Source organism: Pungitius pungitius, chromosome 16 (assembly GCF_949316345.1).
Source record: "Pungitius pungitius chromosome 16, fPunPun2.1, whole genome shotgun sequence".
Taxonomy (NCBI): Eukaryota; Metazoa; Chordata; class Actinopteri; order Perciformes; family Gasterosteidae; genus Pungitius; species Pungitius pungitius.
In genome coordinates this window covers 4,363,123-4,379,722 of record NC_084915.1, presented here as the reverse complement: position 1 = coordinate 4,379,722, position 16,600 = coordinate 4,363,123, and the positions used below count along the sequence as shown (strand labels likewise).

The window sequence follows — 16,600 nt, the reverse complement described above, 5'->3', positions numbered from 1 at the left end:
CACAATATTTTATTGGTTTCTCTCTATGCTAAACAATAACGTTACTATAAAACTATGTTATTGAGTTGGGTTAATCTAGTTTTGTAGAGTTTAATCGATATGAATGGTTTAATCAGTTTCAACTAGATTTAGTTAATTTAGTTGAACTTAATTTAATTGAGTTTTAAATTAAACACATTTAACCTATTAATTCGCATTAACTTAACGCAATGCAATTAAGTTGGCCTTAACTTCTTAGTGCTCACAGAAAGCCATTCAATCAAAAGGAAATCCTTTCCATGATTTTATTAAGTTAAGTCAAAGAATAAATATTAAGTGCAAACAATGACACAAATAAAGAAAACTTGTATTAACCTTCCTGGGCGTGATTTGGGATTCGACCAGACGGGCATGTCTGTCTCCCGCTCGAGTAGCTTCGATCCTCTCTGCAGTCAAGCAGGCCAGGCCAGGCCAGCCACTCACTGTGAAACAGCTTCAGAGACTGTTAGGTCTCCTGGCAGCGGCATCCATCGTGATCCCTTGCGGCCTGTTACCCTTGAGATCGTTGCAGTGGTGGCTCAGAGCCAAGGGGTTCTCCCCGAGGGGAAACCAGCGCCGTCTGATCAAGGTCACTCGGCGTTATGGAGGGACCTTTGGTCTTTATCCCAAGGGCCCGTGTTAGAAGCGATCTGTCGCCGAGTCACTCTCACGACAGACGCTTCCCTCACGGGCTTGGGTGCGATCAAGAGTGGTCACTCAGCCTGGGGGCTGTGGCAACATCATAACCAGTCCTGGCACATAAACCAGCTGGAGATGTTGGCATTGTTTCAGGCGCTGAAACACTTCCGCCAAGCCTTGACGAACCAGCATGTGCTTGTCCGGTCAGACAACACATCAGTGGTCTCGTACATCAACCATCAGGGGGGCCTGGGCTCACGGACGTTTTACAAGCTAGCCCGCCAGATCCTCCTGTGGTCCCTCGGGAAACTCCACTCATTGAGAGCGGTTTATATCCCAGGGTACTTAAACCAGGGGACAGACGCCCTGTCGAGACAGGGGCCGAGGCCCGGGGACTGGAGACTCCACCATGAGGTGGTGGAGCTCTTTTGGAGACACTTCGGCCGTGCCGAGGTGGACCTATTTGCCTCCAGAGAGACGTCTCACTGTCCTTTGTGGATCTCCCTCACGCATCCCGCCCCGCTTCCTCGCAGGTCCTCCCTTGGAGATTCCCATCAGGGTGGACCTGCTGTCTCAGGCGTCGGGGTCCATCGTTCACCCGCGCCCGGAGCTATGGAAACTATGGGCATGGCCCTTGAGGGGACCCGCCTCTTAGAATCCGGTCTCTCGACCGAGGTCGTGGAGACCATCCTCCACTCCAGAGCCCCCTCTACAAGGGAGGCGTATGCCGGTAGATGGAAGCTCTTTGCCACTTGGTGTGGGCAACGACAGCTGGACCCAGTTAACTGACCGGTCGGTTCAGTACTGGAGTTCCTGCAGGAACGTTTCTCCACAGGTTTATCCCCGTCTACTATCAAGGTATATGTGGCGGCCCTGTCGACAACTCATGCCCCGCTAGATGGGCGTTCGCTGGGGAGACACCCACTGGTATCCCGCTTCCTTTGTGGCACCCTGAGGCTGAGGCCAGCAGCCAGCACTAGAGTACCATCCTGGGACCTGGCCGTCGTACTAGAAGGTCTCTCCGGTGCTCCTTTCGAGCCCATCGCAGAGGTCGCAGTGAAGTATGTGGCTCTTAAGACCCTCTTCCTGCTCGCTATTTCTTCCCTCAAAAGAGTTGGAGATATGCAAGCCCTCTCGGTGGCCCCCTCGTGCTTGGAATTGGCACCCGGTATGGTGAAGGCGTTCTTACTACCTTCCCCCGGCTATATTCCTAAGGCCCGTCCACTACGGTCGGGCCTATTGTGCTGCAGGCGTTCTGTCCTCCGTTCCTGACGTCGGACCAGGCGAAGCTCAACCTCCTCTGCCCAGTTAGAGCCTTAGACTTCTACGTCCGCAGGACCGCCCTGTGTAGACTCTACGAACAGTTGTTCGTGTGCTTCGGACCGCCCAATACTGGGGGCCCGGTGTCGAAGCAGAGAATGAGCAAGTGGGTGATTGAGGCTATCACACTTGCTTATGAATCGGCCGGCCAGCCCACACCTTTGGCTGTCCGGGCCCCTTCTACCAGGGGTATGGCGGCTTCTAAAGCCCCTTGTCGGGTAAAGTTTGTATAGCGGCAGGCTGGTCCTCTCCCCACACGTTCGTGAGGTTTTACCTTAACTCCACGCCTGGAGCGCAGGTGCTCTCGTCTGAGTGTGCGCACTGACTTCACACTACGGTCACTTGCTCATATGTCGGAGTGGGTATTGGCGTTCCCACAGAGTTTCCACGCAGCTCGAGTTCCCTGAGAGGGAACGTCTCCGGTTATGAATGTAACCGTAGTTCCCTGAAGGGAACGAGACGCTGCGTATCGTTGCCATACTCCCGGCTTGCCCGTGGCACTTGATTCGGCCGTTCAGAGATGAATGGTCCTGCCCTTCGGGTCCCTTTATAGCTTCCTGGTCCTGGCGTCGCCCGCCTATGACGTACCAGCTCGCCATTGGTTAGATTTCACACGTGCTTCATGACGCGGTCACGCAGAGGCGTTCCCACAGCGTTTCCACGGCGTTTCCACGCAGCGTCTCGTTCCCTTCAGGGAACTAAGGTTACATTCGTAACCGGACATTAAAGCTGACGCATTTGCATGGCATTACATTACATGGTTTACATTTTTTAAACATGGACAGACTAACAGCTGATCGTAGTATTGAACAATATTTCCTTTGCATAACAGGATGGATGCAGATATTTTGCTTTACACTCTAAACAATGTGACTAATGGTTACTCAAATAAATTGTATTGTAGTATAACAAATTATATAATTGAGTACAATGTATTGAAAAGATGAATTAAAATCTACAAGAGATATTTAGTAAATCCAAATCATTTTAACAAGGAAAATTGATTCATTTTTACTTAAAAGTAATTTTTAATGACTGAATATTTGGGTGAAATTGACTTTTATTTACTCAATATTTAAGAGACATTAGTTTACATTTACTGAATATTTATTTGAAATGGGTTTATACATTTTTTATTGAATTGAATTTACTTAATAAAATTAGTCTGGACTCTCCAACATGTTCATCTTCTTCCTGTAGGTTTTCATCTTTTGTATTTCAAGGTCCTGTGAAACAGCGTCTTCAACGGCATCCTGAAATAGTCAGAAGATTGAATATTTTGCACGATACATCCAAAAGATTAGGTCCTAATTGGACATCTAACAAATTACTTCTACGTTCACAAATATCTTATTTTACATTCACTAACAGGCAGGTCATATGTCAAATAATTTATATATGATAGTATAAGTTCATTTCTGGAGCTCTAATTCATCCAATGCAACTATGTTAAAGGGACTCCTGGCTGCTTTGTCAATGGCTCTGAATTCATTCAGTTGTTGGTGTAATCAGATGGAGATGGCAAGCATTTAGTAACAGTCTCCATTTCTGCAGTAGTATTAAAAGCATCCGTCATATAATACAAAAATGTGCACACATACCCAGGGGACAATGATTATTATCATCAATGAAAATGTAAAACCCTGCAGCGTCTGCCACAACTTACTGGTAAAAATAATGGCATAATTGTTGTGATTTGACCATAACAAGTGACGTGACGGTAGCAGAGATGAGAGAGATCACTTTCTTTATATGTTAACATGTGCTTCAACTTACACCACACGCTTATGAGTTGATCCATTGACTCCACGAGGTAGACCCTGAATGACAGCTTTGCTGGTTGTGGTAATGCTCGGGTTGCTGAGAGTCTGAAATGACAAAAATAAACATTACGAGTTAAAATCATCCACTCCAATACCATTTCCACAAAACCATCTGTGACTTCAAGAAGACTTCATAAACTCCCACAAAACTGCGCAAGATATTTTACTGGAATACTATATATTCTGACAACATGTATGTAAATATGTACAACGAATCAAGAATTTGAATAACGATGTACCTGATAGTGTCAACTTTATGGAAACTAAAATGCATGCAGTTAGATGACACCCTTTTTAGAGAGTAAATCTGTAAAAACGTAAACATTGCCGATGTAAGTTATAAACAAATGATATTCCTTTTTTAAAATCATAAAATCAAACATTTGCAAACATAATAATGAATGAATCCTTGAGTGGGATGCCTTCAGCCTCAGCTCCAAAGCTGAATTTTGGTTTGGAAGACCTGGTTGTACCCCACTTCTGTAGGGTCCATGAACCTTTTGGGTCCATGAACACTTTGAATCTTAAATACCATGTTGTTTTTATTTTTAAAGGGTAACATTAGAAGATTAGTTAATGAATAGAAATAAATAATCCAGGACCGATGGGAGTATGTTTGCGACAAGGGTTGACTACATGCAGATACATTTTCATTCATCCTTGTACACAGCAACACTAATTAATTGGTGGACTGTTGCAATGTAGTTAATATTACAGTTTTATCAAAGTTGTTTGTGTGCGCATACTTGTTGCTTCAGATATTTATATTTCCATTGTAGTAGTAGTAAATACGCATATTCTCGTGTTCACCATCTCTATGCCAGTTGATAGCAGTACACATATATTCAGACATAATACATAATAGTACATGAACCTATTTATTATTTGTCACAATTAATCCTGAATTGAATGGTTGAACCAAAGATATCAAAGGATGAGAAGATCTAATGTTGGTCAAATGTGTGTTCCGTGATTACCGTCTGATTTGTTACTATTTTGAAAATAGTCGGCCTTAAGTTCCTACTGATTGTGTTCATTTTCGATCCAACTCAAAGCCAGATTTTACGGCAGCTTCTGGAATGCAGAGAAACGCAACAACTTTTTTATTTAACAATAACAGTTTTATTTAAAAAAAATATTCAATTAAATTCAATTATTTTCAAGGGTAAAGGTATCCCTACGTGGCTAGAGACGAATGTCCAAAGAAGCTTTCGGATAGACCTTATAGTTGGATGCATCAGTAGCTGCAGACTGGTACCAACATGAGGTTATGAAGGTATATTTGTGTCTTTAATAGATAAACATGTCAACAACAAAAAAATGCATTATTATACAAAATCTGTAAGTAAAAATACATGAACTGAGAATCAACTATTTGTAAGTTTTGCTTAAGAAACTAGAATTTTTGGCTGGAAATTAAAAATAATGTGGTCTCGAAACAATTGGGATCTGAGTTTAGACTTAGTGAGCGGACAGGATTTATTTAGGTGGGTTTGACCATCGACAGACTAGTGGAATACCCAATGTTCAACAGTTCATCCCTGGTGATCAGAGAGGACCAGCTGGAGACAAAAACAAAAATAGTAAGAGTAACAAATGGATAATGAGGGCTTGTGCTGAGGGTGAATTTTCCCTCAGTAAATAATCATTTACAAGCACTCATGATAAGCTCTTTTAAGTGTCGCAATGTGACTTAATAATAATACAGGATCCCAAATATTGAGTTTATGCCGAATTTGTGTCATCTGCTGGCCACAGTGCAGCATTACAACTACAAAAATGATGCATGAAGTTGGACCCATTACAAGAAGCTCAAACCTACTATAAACCTGGTTGTGAAAACAAAAAATCCACCAAAAAAATAATGAATCATCTCTTTGCTCTGCACTGTCCCAACCTTGCCCCTAAAAACACAACTATCTGATGTGAAGATAAATAGTTGCTTCAATAGATGCGTCTTCTCCGTAAGTATCGGACAGGGAGAGACATGTTCACTTGTACTGTACTTGTTTATCTGGCAGCTAAGGCACAGTCAGATCACTCAGTTGTACAGAGGTCGGATGTTTTGCTGCCCAAATGCAGTGTTTCACCAGTCGAGCGAAGCGCCTACTAGTACCAGGCTTTAGGCCATGCTAATACACGAAGCCCCACTAGCTTCTAAATAAGCAGACATTGTGTGACGTCATACAGCTTTCCACAGAGCTCTCTTCATTTTCATTTATGAACACGTCAAGTTATAGCAAAGCTGAAATCAAGATTGCCGAGACTGAAGTCATCAGGAAACCAATTGAGACATGTCCCCCGGTGACACGTGTTGATAAAATGGCTGCCGTGGTTACTGTCTGGTAATATTTCAGCTTCACAGATGATTTGCCTCTGGCTTTAACCTCATCACACACAGAAGCTTTGTTTCACTTTCAGGAATCCAATTATCCTCGTAATGTTACAATGATTAGACAAACAGTTTGTGTCACCAAGTAAATTGTATCATTTAAAAGGTTAAAAAAGTGTAATGTAATAATTGGTCTTGGGGTACTTAAACAGAAAAAAATGTAAATCTCAGAAAGGAACTGTAGAGACACTTCATTGTGATACATAATTTGTTGACCTATTCACCTGCAAGAAGCCTATTTAGCCTCCCATGGTCATTATTGAACCAATTTCCAATTGTGTATTCAGCCTTTGCTTACAATGTCTTATAATTCACCAACGTGTCCACCTCCATCTTTTCACCCTGATGTTGCATCCACATGTTGCAGCTCGCCCCAGATCTAGTTTGGCGAGTTCTGTGAGGTTAAAATAAGGGGAGGGAGAAAAAAAGCCCAAAGCAACCTGTACAAGCTCTGTTCTCCTATCAACCAATCACAGAGTGTAGAACAGATGTTGTCACTGTTGGCTGCTGCCTTTCTTTCTAAATTATCGGCAACTGAAATCAAAAGGAAGTGTGGTAAAAACAAAGCAAGAAATCTGAGATTTTTTCAGAAAGATATAGTTTTATTTCTTTGTTCCCTTTAAATAGATTACAGCCACTGACTCCCCTTTTTATTCATCGCTATGTTGTGTTCTGTAGTTCACAAGGGCCTTGTTGTTAGTCCATCGGAGCAGTGAGGTGTGACTCAGGCTAAAAAGTTCCTATCACAGTCAAACCAGGTCTGACAAGAAGGACACCTATAATCTCGGACTCCTAAAGTACACGTATACACTCTCATGACATGGCCTCTTTATATAAGACTTCTCTACACCTTTTGCGTCACCGTTTTACCACCAAAACTAACTGAGGGCAGCAGACTGCAGGAAGGCCTGGGGAATACAGCTGACCTGACATTTTGGACGACAGGTTATGAAAGCACATGTTGGGCTGCTCATTAGCATAACAGAGACTGGGCCCCGGGGGGTGTCATTCCTTTTGGGCCCAATGACCAATGTGATGAGGGACTGACATTCATCATGTGAGATGAACGGGCTGAACTCTGAACTGAACAGAGCTGAACACGGAGGGAAGGAAATGACTCATGTACGTATAAAGTTCAACGCTGACGACACATTTGGCAAACGCAATGTGTTAAAATAATGAATGATAACAACAGTAGCCCTACAACTTTTTGGTCTTGTTGCTAAATTGTAACACAGTATGTTCTTGCTGGGATTTGTTCTTCTTTTCTTACTGTTTTTTTACGCCAAAATAATTACATTCAAATTTCAACAATCTTGCATTATATCATGGAATAACTATTTCTGTTTGTACTGTCACCTTTTGTTTTCTTAAACGACATAAGAAAAAGAGAGAATATATCTATACATCTATCGATATATATATATATGTATTCATGGGCTATGGAACACCAGCCATAAAAGCAGGACAATTTCAAGCAAGTGCTCACTAACTCGGATTACAAAAAAAGCCAAGCCCTAAAGGCGTCAGGGAAGGCATGTTGTTTTTTAGAGAGTGATGAAAAGGTGAAGTGGTCTAAGGAATTAGCCAACAGGCTGGAAATGCAGGGAGAACATCATCACCCCTCATCGGCTATCCATCATCTTACAGCCTGGGATCCCCCTCGGGGGCAGTTCCCATGGTCTGTGCCAACCCGAACATGCTCTGTGGGGTCTGGAGCAAGGAAATTATAATAATAATACTACAGGTAGGGCTGCAGATGCAGACATGCCAACCCTATCCGACACATATTCAGAGGGAGGGGGGTGGCAAGACGCTTGTCTTTAAGAAGCCTGCAGATACATGTGCAGCCATTCAACTTTCACTTTGACTTGTTTTGGAGAACCAGTGTGACTCTGCATCGTTATAAGATTAATGGAATCCTCAGTGTTACCTTTACAAACGCCTTGAGTCTATAAACAGGTCCTTTCCTGTTTGTTTCCAAAGACTAGTTGGGATTGAATTAAAACCAAAATTGAAAATCAGTATCCTTGTTTATTTTGAGAAAATGTACAATTTGCTTCAATAAAAGTCCTAATAGTGCACTAAGCTTTTGCCCAGGTTGTTGCATGTTATGTATGCACATTTAACACAGGGTTCATGCAGCCTTTCAAGAATTCGATTCGCAAACCTTTCAAGCACTTTCAAGGTACCTCAAGCAGAAACTTCCAGAATCTGAAAGCCACTATCATCACATTTGGATTATTACTAAGTCAAATTGTAAAATTACAGAATTCTTTCTAACCAAAACAATAAAATTATCACTGAGTAAATATTTTGATCCTGATTATTTGCTGCCTTATACATTTCAGATTAAGGGATCAAGGACTAATTTAGGCTATGAATGACACAAGAAAATACATTTCATTCTTTTCATTGTAGTTATAATGTTGTGCAACACTCTCAGGTTTCAGGTTATTAATGGGAAGAAAAGCGACTCGGTCAAACAAAATTAAAAGGTTGAAACGGTTTTAATGAATGATGCAGTACTGATAAGCAACAGGTTCAGAACACTGAAAGATTTTTTTCATTTATTTTTCTTGGCTCTGATGATCTATTGCATTCCTCTAAATTTGTGCTCTTTTAAATATGAATTACAGGCTAATCGGGTGCAAGGCGCTATTGTAAAACGTCCCCATAGCGTCACCGGTTACCTTATCATAACTTTGATGCTGGTGCTTCTGAAGTAAAAAAAAAAAAAGAAGTAAAAAAGTGTAAAAAAACAACAACAAAGGAACAAAACTTTTCTATTCACAGTGTACATATTTACATTAAAGCTTTTCTGACCGATAGTAAATTGCTACAGCGCTGAAAGGGCTTTTAAGTCCAAAACATTTACCCCAACATGACCCCTCGAGCCCAACACTGAGGTACCAATGGAGTATAAAGACGGATAGTGAGGCTAGTTCTGTACAGGTTTGGCAGTGTCTTTGCCCTCGTTAGCAGGGTGCTGAGGCGCATTGCTCAGTGGTGGATTGTGGGCAGTCTTTGTGCTCCGTCAGCTTCAGAATGACCACTTTCCTCTGGAGCGCCACAGCTTCCGGTGGAGCTCCCGGGGGATCTTCTGGCTCAGCGGGTCTTTCCGCCGCCGGTTGCGTTGAGGTCTTGGTGACCAAGGCCTGGCAGTCGTGCGGCAGCAGCATAGTGATGATGTTAGAGTATCCACCCTGCAGTGCCAAGTGCAGAGGGCTTAGCCCCTGCTCGTCCAACAGAGTGCCACCATCCGGACAGTGAAGGAGTAGCTCTCTCAGGACTTCACAGTGCCCGTTCTCTGCTGCCAAATGGCAGGGGCGGCGCAGGGCCTGGTCGCACCTATAGGGATCCGCACCTTCTTCTATTAGCATCTTGACTGTGGCCAGGTGACCTCGCTGGGAGGCCAGGTGGAGCGGGGTGAGTCCATGGGCGTTCTGCCCGTGAATATCCGCTTGGTGTTTGATCAAGAGGCGAGAGGTGCTGGTGTGACCCGTCTCTGCCGCCACGTGTAGGGGTGCGTTCAGCCCGGCAGACGTCATGTGAACATCCGCCCCTAGTTCGATCAGGATCCGCGCCACTCGATACTGCCCCCTCTGGGAAGCCAGATGCAGCGGCGTGCGGCCTTCTGTCGTCTGCCCGTCAACGTCGGCGCCGGCCTGCTTCACCAGCAGCTTGACGATGCCCAGGTGCCCTTGCCAGGAGGCCAAATGGAGCGCCGTCCAGTCGTCCTTACCCTTGATGTGAACATCGACACCGCGGCTCAGCAGCACCCGGATGACGTTCTCCTGGCCATGCTGGCACGCGACGTGAGCCGGCGTGCGTCCTTGGCCATCGGTCTCGTTGATGGCCGCACCGCGGTCCAGCAGCAGGCGTGTGATTGCCTCGTCCCCATTCTGAGCCGCCCAGTGCAAAGCAGTGTACTGGTCCTCGTCCTTGGCATTGACGTTGGTGCAACGCCGCCCGAGCAGAAGTTCTGCCAGGGATTTTAGGTGCATCTCTGTGGCCAGGTGCAGAGGGGTGGAGCCACGGCCGTTTGCCAGGTTGGGGTTAGCATTGTTCAGGAGGAGGAACTTGACAGCCTCCTCGTTGGCCAATGCGATGGCGTGGTGGAGCAAACTGCCTCCCCCGTCCAGGAGCAGATCCACATCCTGAGGCTGGAGGATCTTCATCAGCTTGGCAGTGTCTTTGGTCCGGATGGCCTCGCACAGCTTACGCCTCTGGGCCTCTGCAGAATCTGTAAGGCAAGGAGCAAAAGTATGGGATGAGGGCAAAAAACTCCTGATTGTATACTATTGTTAAGTTCACATGCAGAATAGTTCTTGTGGTAGGTCTTTAATCAGCTCTTACCACAAGTGTTTTCTTTCTCAAAAGAAAGCGTGATAGAGTCTTGAGAGGAGAAGGCTGAATCAGCAGAGGAGATACCAGACAGCCTCTTGCAGGTGTTTTCTTTGCTGTGGCAGCTATACTCCTTCACTCGATCAAAGCTCCTTGAAATCCCAGAATCCACCTGGCTTAACAACTCCGACAGGCTGTAGTCTTTTTCTGGCAACATGGCTGACTTTGGACGCTTGTTCTCTTTAACCTGTAGAGCACAGAGCAAGATAAGCATACTTAGACAAACTGGTCTTAGTCACAGCACATTTACAAGGAGGTATGCAGCAGCCGCTCTATTACCACAGCTATTGAATGTTGTTGACATTATAATTATTTCACGAACTTGGGTTTGGTTTATTTAAAGTCACTTGAGCAAATGCGGAAGTTCAAAATGGCTTGTGTCCAATCGGACAGTGACAGCTGTCTCCACGTCAACATTTAGGATGTTTGTTCCTCGTCACGTACACATAGGCAAGCGCCACGAAAATTACAAAGCAATTTACACTCAACAATCCCACCGGCCCACATTCTTCCTTTGTGATGCAACTTTTGTTCCAGATCAAATATTTGTGGAACATATGAGTTGAAGAGGTCATAATCATGTCTGGAGCAATTCAAAAGTCACTGCTTCTGAGTGTGTATTTACACATCATTGTTTGAATGCAAGCATGACATTTCAAAGCCACAAAAAAAAAAAGAGTCAAGCAAAAATATGGAGTCAAAGGAAGGTTTGCATGCCATGTTTAAATATCAACCCCAAAAAAAGTTGTCAAAGGGAAACGCTCGGCCTTCTAGAGAAGAAGACGTCATTGGGAGCAGCTCACAGAGTGCTGTCATGTGGTACCTGGTCACTTGTGAGTGCGTTAGGCGACGTGGGCCCTGGCTCTGACGTCAATAAGGTCAACGTCTTGGGCTCCTCTTGAGGTTTGGAGCAGAGCTCCTCGGCTTCAGATGTGATCTCTGTGAGGACAACAGCTCTAGGTTACGTTTCAGTACAAGCAGGGATGGATTAGGAAACACAAAAAGGGGGAGGGAAACTTAAGGTAGGAGGCTTTTTAGGAGACATAACAGTTTAGTTAAAGGAACATGATGGCTAGTATTTCATGGGGTCTTTTCAGTATGAAAGTGACACAACTTACCCTGGAAGCTGGGTCTGGCATCAGGGTTTGTGGTCCAGCAGCGCTGCATGAGGCTCAGGAACCCTGTACAGGCTGAGGGCCGACAGCGGGGCACAGCAGCCAAGTCTGGACGCACCCCCTTCACCACCCGCACCATGATCTGAAGGATGTTATTCTCACCTAGGGGAGATATAAACAGTCGTGAATTTAGTTTCATCATCAATAAAATCCAATAGAACACAACAAGTCAAATTATTTTTCATTTTCTGACAAGAACACCTGGTTACTGTAAGTTGTGGTGAGAGAAAGTGCCTTTATAGATAAAACAGCTTTATTGGCATCTTCCCACGTGCTGAGATAAGAGTTGTTATTGTTGCTTCTGGGAGCAAAAGGGAAAAGCTCTAAAGACTTCCCGGTCATGGCCCTCTATCTTGGAGTGGGATTAGCTCAGCCGGTGGATCAGTACAAACAGGTATAGAGGCCTTAACCACGGGGGCTTCGCCTCCTATTCTGGCCAAGATAGCAGTCACAGCAGAAGGGCAGTGATGGTAACCAGGCCATTTCTCACTTTTTAAATATAATAATAACAACAATGCATTTCATTTCATTCAAACAAATCGCAGAGTGCTACAGAGCCAGTAAATAGCAATAGAAACATCATGTCTGGATTTACATAGGTGGGGCCGGTGCCAACCTGGAAACCCTCATCCGCACACTTCTCTCATAAAAGGAGCTAAATTCTTTGGAATCAACTGCTACCGGATACGCCTGGGAGATTATACACAGGAATGCACTGAGTAAACACGTACAGTGCAGGACACACACCTCCAAAGGTCTAGGTTATGTCTTCATTGGAAATTGGAAGTATTGGAAGTATTACTATTTCTGCCAATATTACAAAATAGAAGAGTCAGAATCCTGTTTCATGATTAATGGTTGACTTAGTAGGTAAGAAGTATTAAACGGAATCTCTTAACTCTGACTTGAGTCGAGTGGGACAGAGGTCTTGGTTGAGGACATTTGTTTTTTATATTTTTCATTTTCATATTTATAAAATGAGCAAATATAGAATAATCAGATTTCAAGAAAATTGATTTTTGAGAGACAGTACAGTACATTGAATGGGTTGCCATGATATCGTGCTGAGACATCAGAAAATGTTAGCATGCTAACACGCTAAAATAACATGGCGATCATTATACCTGCTAAGTATCCCAATGTTAGCATTGCCACGATAGTGTAAAAGCGTTTCGAACAGATGGTCAATTCAGTTATATTCAGACGTTAAAGCGCGTAAACATGTTTGTGTATAAACACAAAGTACAAATGCGAACCTGAAAGTGAGCACCACTGTGCCAAAGTACAGCTCCACAGCAGCTAGAAGTACTCTAGATTATTTGTCTTGTTATTTAAATGCTACTTGAAATCTTCTATTTTTAAAAACACCAAACAATTATGCAAACCATTGAAATTTGCAAAATGATACTTGTGTATACCATGTATACACTACATATACCAGACTTAACAGAATTATAAAGTATAATCATTTGCTGTTATTTTGTTTGTTGTTAGTGGTTTTTGAATAGTGAATGAAAAGTAATGCACGGCTCACCTTGGTAGGGCTTCTTCTGAGTGAGAATCCCCCAAATGACAATGGAGAAACTGGAAAGGAACACGGAATTGAGAGATTTCAGTTAAGATTAAAAAAAAAGAACAACTAAATAACTCTTTTGCTACTTAATCTATCCCCCACAAAAAAACTACATTCACACAAAGGGCTGACTAATCCAACCTGTATACGTCATGCTTGGTATCCGACACTCTGTCCTTCTCGATGATGCTCTCGGGTGGCAGGTAGGCTATGGTGCCGCAGAAGCCGTCTCTGCTGATGTCGTCGGCCCGTGACAGGCCGTTCCACCGGGCCAGGCCAAAATCAGATATCTGAGAGAGGAAGAGATCAGATAAGAACCTCAAACAGAATTTTTTCTCATAGAGCACACTGACATTGATGACTAACGTTGAGTGTGACAGGCTGCTAAGCTCTCATTATGTGCACTCAGTGGCACCATGAGGGCAACGCAGCCGTGTTCCAGCCTGCAAGAGAGGAGAGGCCCTTCGCGTTCGTGCTGAGGAGTGGAAGCCCACGCTTTTTCATACACACGTTCACGGGAGGGGGAAGAGAGCTTTAACTTGAACCTGTCGGGACAGGCCCGGGCGAGGTGTTTACATCCATGTATTTAACTCCAGAAAAGACGGTTCACACCCATCGCTCACAGCACACTGGGCTGTTTGGAGGTGGGACAGGAGGTTGAGAAACACACCTGAGTGAGACGGGCTGACATTTGTCAAATTCAGCTTTAAATAAAAATCGTTCTTATCATCAGCTTATATATGATATCAAGGAGAATTTATTCGTTCGGTTTTGGGTTTTTTGACCAACAATTCTGCAAGCTTGTGCGCACTTCCACTCAATGCAGGAGGGAAGAAAAGGCCCTTTGAGGGGCACCGATGACGCCACTAGGTGACAAACTCTCTACCTTGACGTGATAGTGAGCGTCCAGCAGGATGTTGGCCGGCTTAAGGTCCAGGTGGAGCAGCGGCGGGCTCATGCAGTGCAGGAAGTTCATTCCCACCGAAGTCTCATGTATGATGCGGAAGCGCAGTTCCCAGGGCAGCTGCTCGGTGGCCAGCAGGGTCTCCAGTGAGCCGGTCTCCATGTACTCCATGACGAGGCCCTGGGGGTCCCCGCAGATCCCGTACACAGGCAGGATGTACCTGAATTTGGCGGCCTCCATCTTTTTGGCCTCCTCCAGCAGCTCAGAGCGCTCCCTGTGATTTAGAAGATAATGCAAATTTGTGGTACATTTTAGGCATGCTCTTGTGCTGGTGACCAAGCAAATTCAACCACAGCTGAGATGAAACATTGTTTTTAAGCTTGTTCGTAACCAAATCTTCCACTTCCATTGCATAGTATTTATCAAATCCACCTTCTGATTAAACATTAACCTGATGATTCAGAGGCCCCGCTTTCTTCATGTAGCAGGAAGCTTTCACATAACTTTTGTCCAAAACCAAATTCATTCACCACGTTACATGTAACCATTACTGTGCTCACAGCGATGCAAAATGACACTTCAGCAGTGACCACTGCAGGAGTCTAGAACTCCTTGACCACAGTTCAGACCGGGTTTGTGCCTGTCCGGAGGCCCTTCCCAGCCTGGAATGCACCAGGAGGTTTTAACACAGCTCTTGTTCTCTGTTGCTCAACCTTTGCACAGTTCTCCCTTTATCAGTCCAGCCGGCCCGCTGACATGCCTCAAACACAACGTGTGCAGGTCATCCATGACCTCAGCGCGCATATCTCCATTTTTCCACAAACACTTAATGAGGACAGATGGGAGAAAGATAAATCCCTAATGGCTGCTTGGCAGGAATGTGCTTCATAGGCTTAATTAGCTCAGAGGCGGCCGGTTTTTGCCCTATTACGTGAAAAGAGTATCAGGTTACTAAAAGTATCTATTAGGTGAGAGCCTGATTATAATTGCTCTGAAGAGCAAATGAAGGAGGCACAAAGCACCTGAGAATGGGCAACGATTTGTTAGATGAATCCATCACCTAATCCCAAGTGCTCCTCAGCAGGTCCTTTAAAAGCCAAACAATGTCCCCGCTTTAAGCAAGAGGTCCGGTAAGACCGGTTCTACAGCTTCTTTTGTTGTCTGTGCCACACAGCGGCCGCAGGTACAACAGGTAGACAAAGGTGTCTTTTAGTCCCCTTTCCTGGTCCAGTCAAATGAATGTTTATGTACTTGGCAGATGTCAGAGATGATAACATCGTGGTTCGGGTTCAGCTGACGTCTCAAGTGGCACTACAGGTTATAGGAGGGAGCGAGGCGGAGAGTTATTGTGCGGTGATGTTAGTTATTTGTCTGAAGACCACAGGTGAACACACACACACACAGTGTGTACGATGGTAATGCTAAATGCTACAGAAGAAAGATGCAATCTCTAGCTGAGCCTGAGGGGGGAAATTGACACATTGATTCACTTAATGAAATGCACATTTTATTTAAATCATCCTCTCCCAGGGGCTCACAGAAAAGAAGGTCACTGTTGATTGGGGAAGTTGGTGAACCTTGTGAACCTTTCATAGTGGGGTATAGTTTGGAGGAGTACACAGCTGTGGGTCTCACAGTGGTCCCTGTAACACAACCTAACAGTGCCCAGATATCTAAAAACGTTGCCTTCGGTTTGCTGCCGCGGCCGATTCAATAGCAGCAGTGTGTGCCCAGACTAGCAGTAGGTGAGTCACACATTGCCTGGTGATCACCTCTCAAGGACTTTGAGGCAATGAATGGCTTTTAATCATCATTGTAATCCAATCCAATTGTTATCCAAACCCCAGTCTGTCTGCTATTTGTCATAAACTTGTCATCGAGAGACAAACCACCAGACAAGAGCAGGGTAAAGACAGACCTTTTGATTTTATGATCTGGTACTCAAAAAGGACCACACAAGTAATAAAAGAAATATCTTCAACATGAGCATTGTTTATACCACTTCATTGAGATCTGTTTATCGTTTTAAGGATAATCCACAAGGCTCAACAGCTGGAACTTACTTGTCATCCATATGAAGGCAGGGAGGGCACTTTATGGCCAGCCACGTTTTCCACTGTATGTGCCGGACTTTGTATACTTGTCCAAATCCACCTGAGCCTATTTTCTCCCAGCTGCCAAACTCAGGGGAGTCAAAGGTCCTCAACAGCCCCATGTTCCCACGGGGGGAGTCCGGTACGTCCATGTCTGTGTTGAGAAACCCACCGGCTCGGTAAACTCCTCCTTTAGATCCGTCTCTAAGGCACAATCTTGGCTTGTGAACAGACACACTGAACTGTGAGCTCTTCC

General features: G+C 44.5%; 1 protein-coding gene across 1 annotated transcript; it reads right to left on the bottom strand.

The window, feature by feature from the left end:
* Positions 1-8,227: 8,227 nt before the first annotated feature.
* Positions 8,228-16,600, bottom strand: ripk4 (receptor-interacting serine-threonine kinase 4). Its single transcript, XM_037466782.2, has 8 exons — positions 16,315-16,600; positions 14,234-14,525; positions 13,489-13,637; positions 13,309-13,358; positions 11,718-11,876; positions 11,423-11,538; positions 10,552-10,786; positions 8,228-10,438 (listed from the first exon to the last, which is right to left on the bottom strand). The coding sequence occupies exons 1-8, from the start codon at positions 16,494-16,496 to the stop codon at positions 9,171-9,173; spliced, it is 2,451 nt and encodes an 816-aa protein (XP_037322679.1). The 5' UTR covers positions 16,497-16,600; the 3' UTR covers positions 8,228-9,170.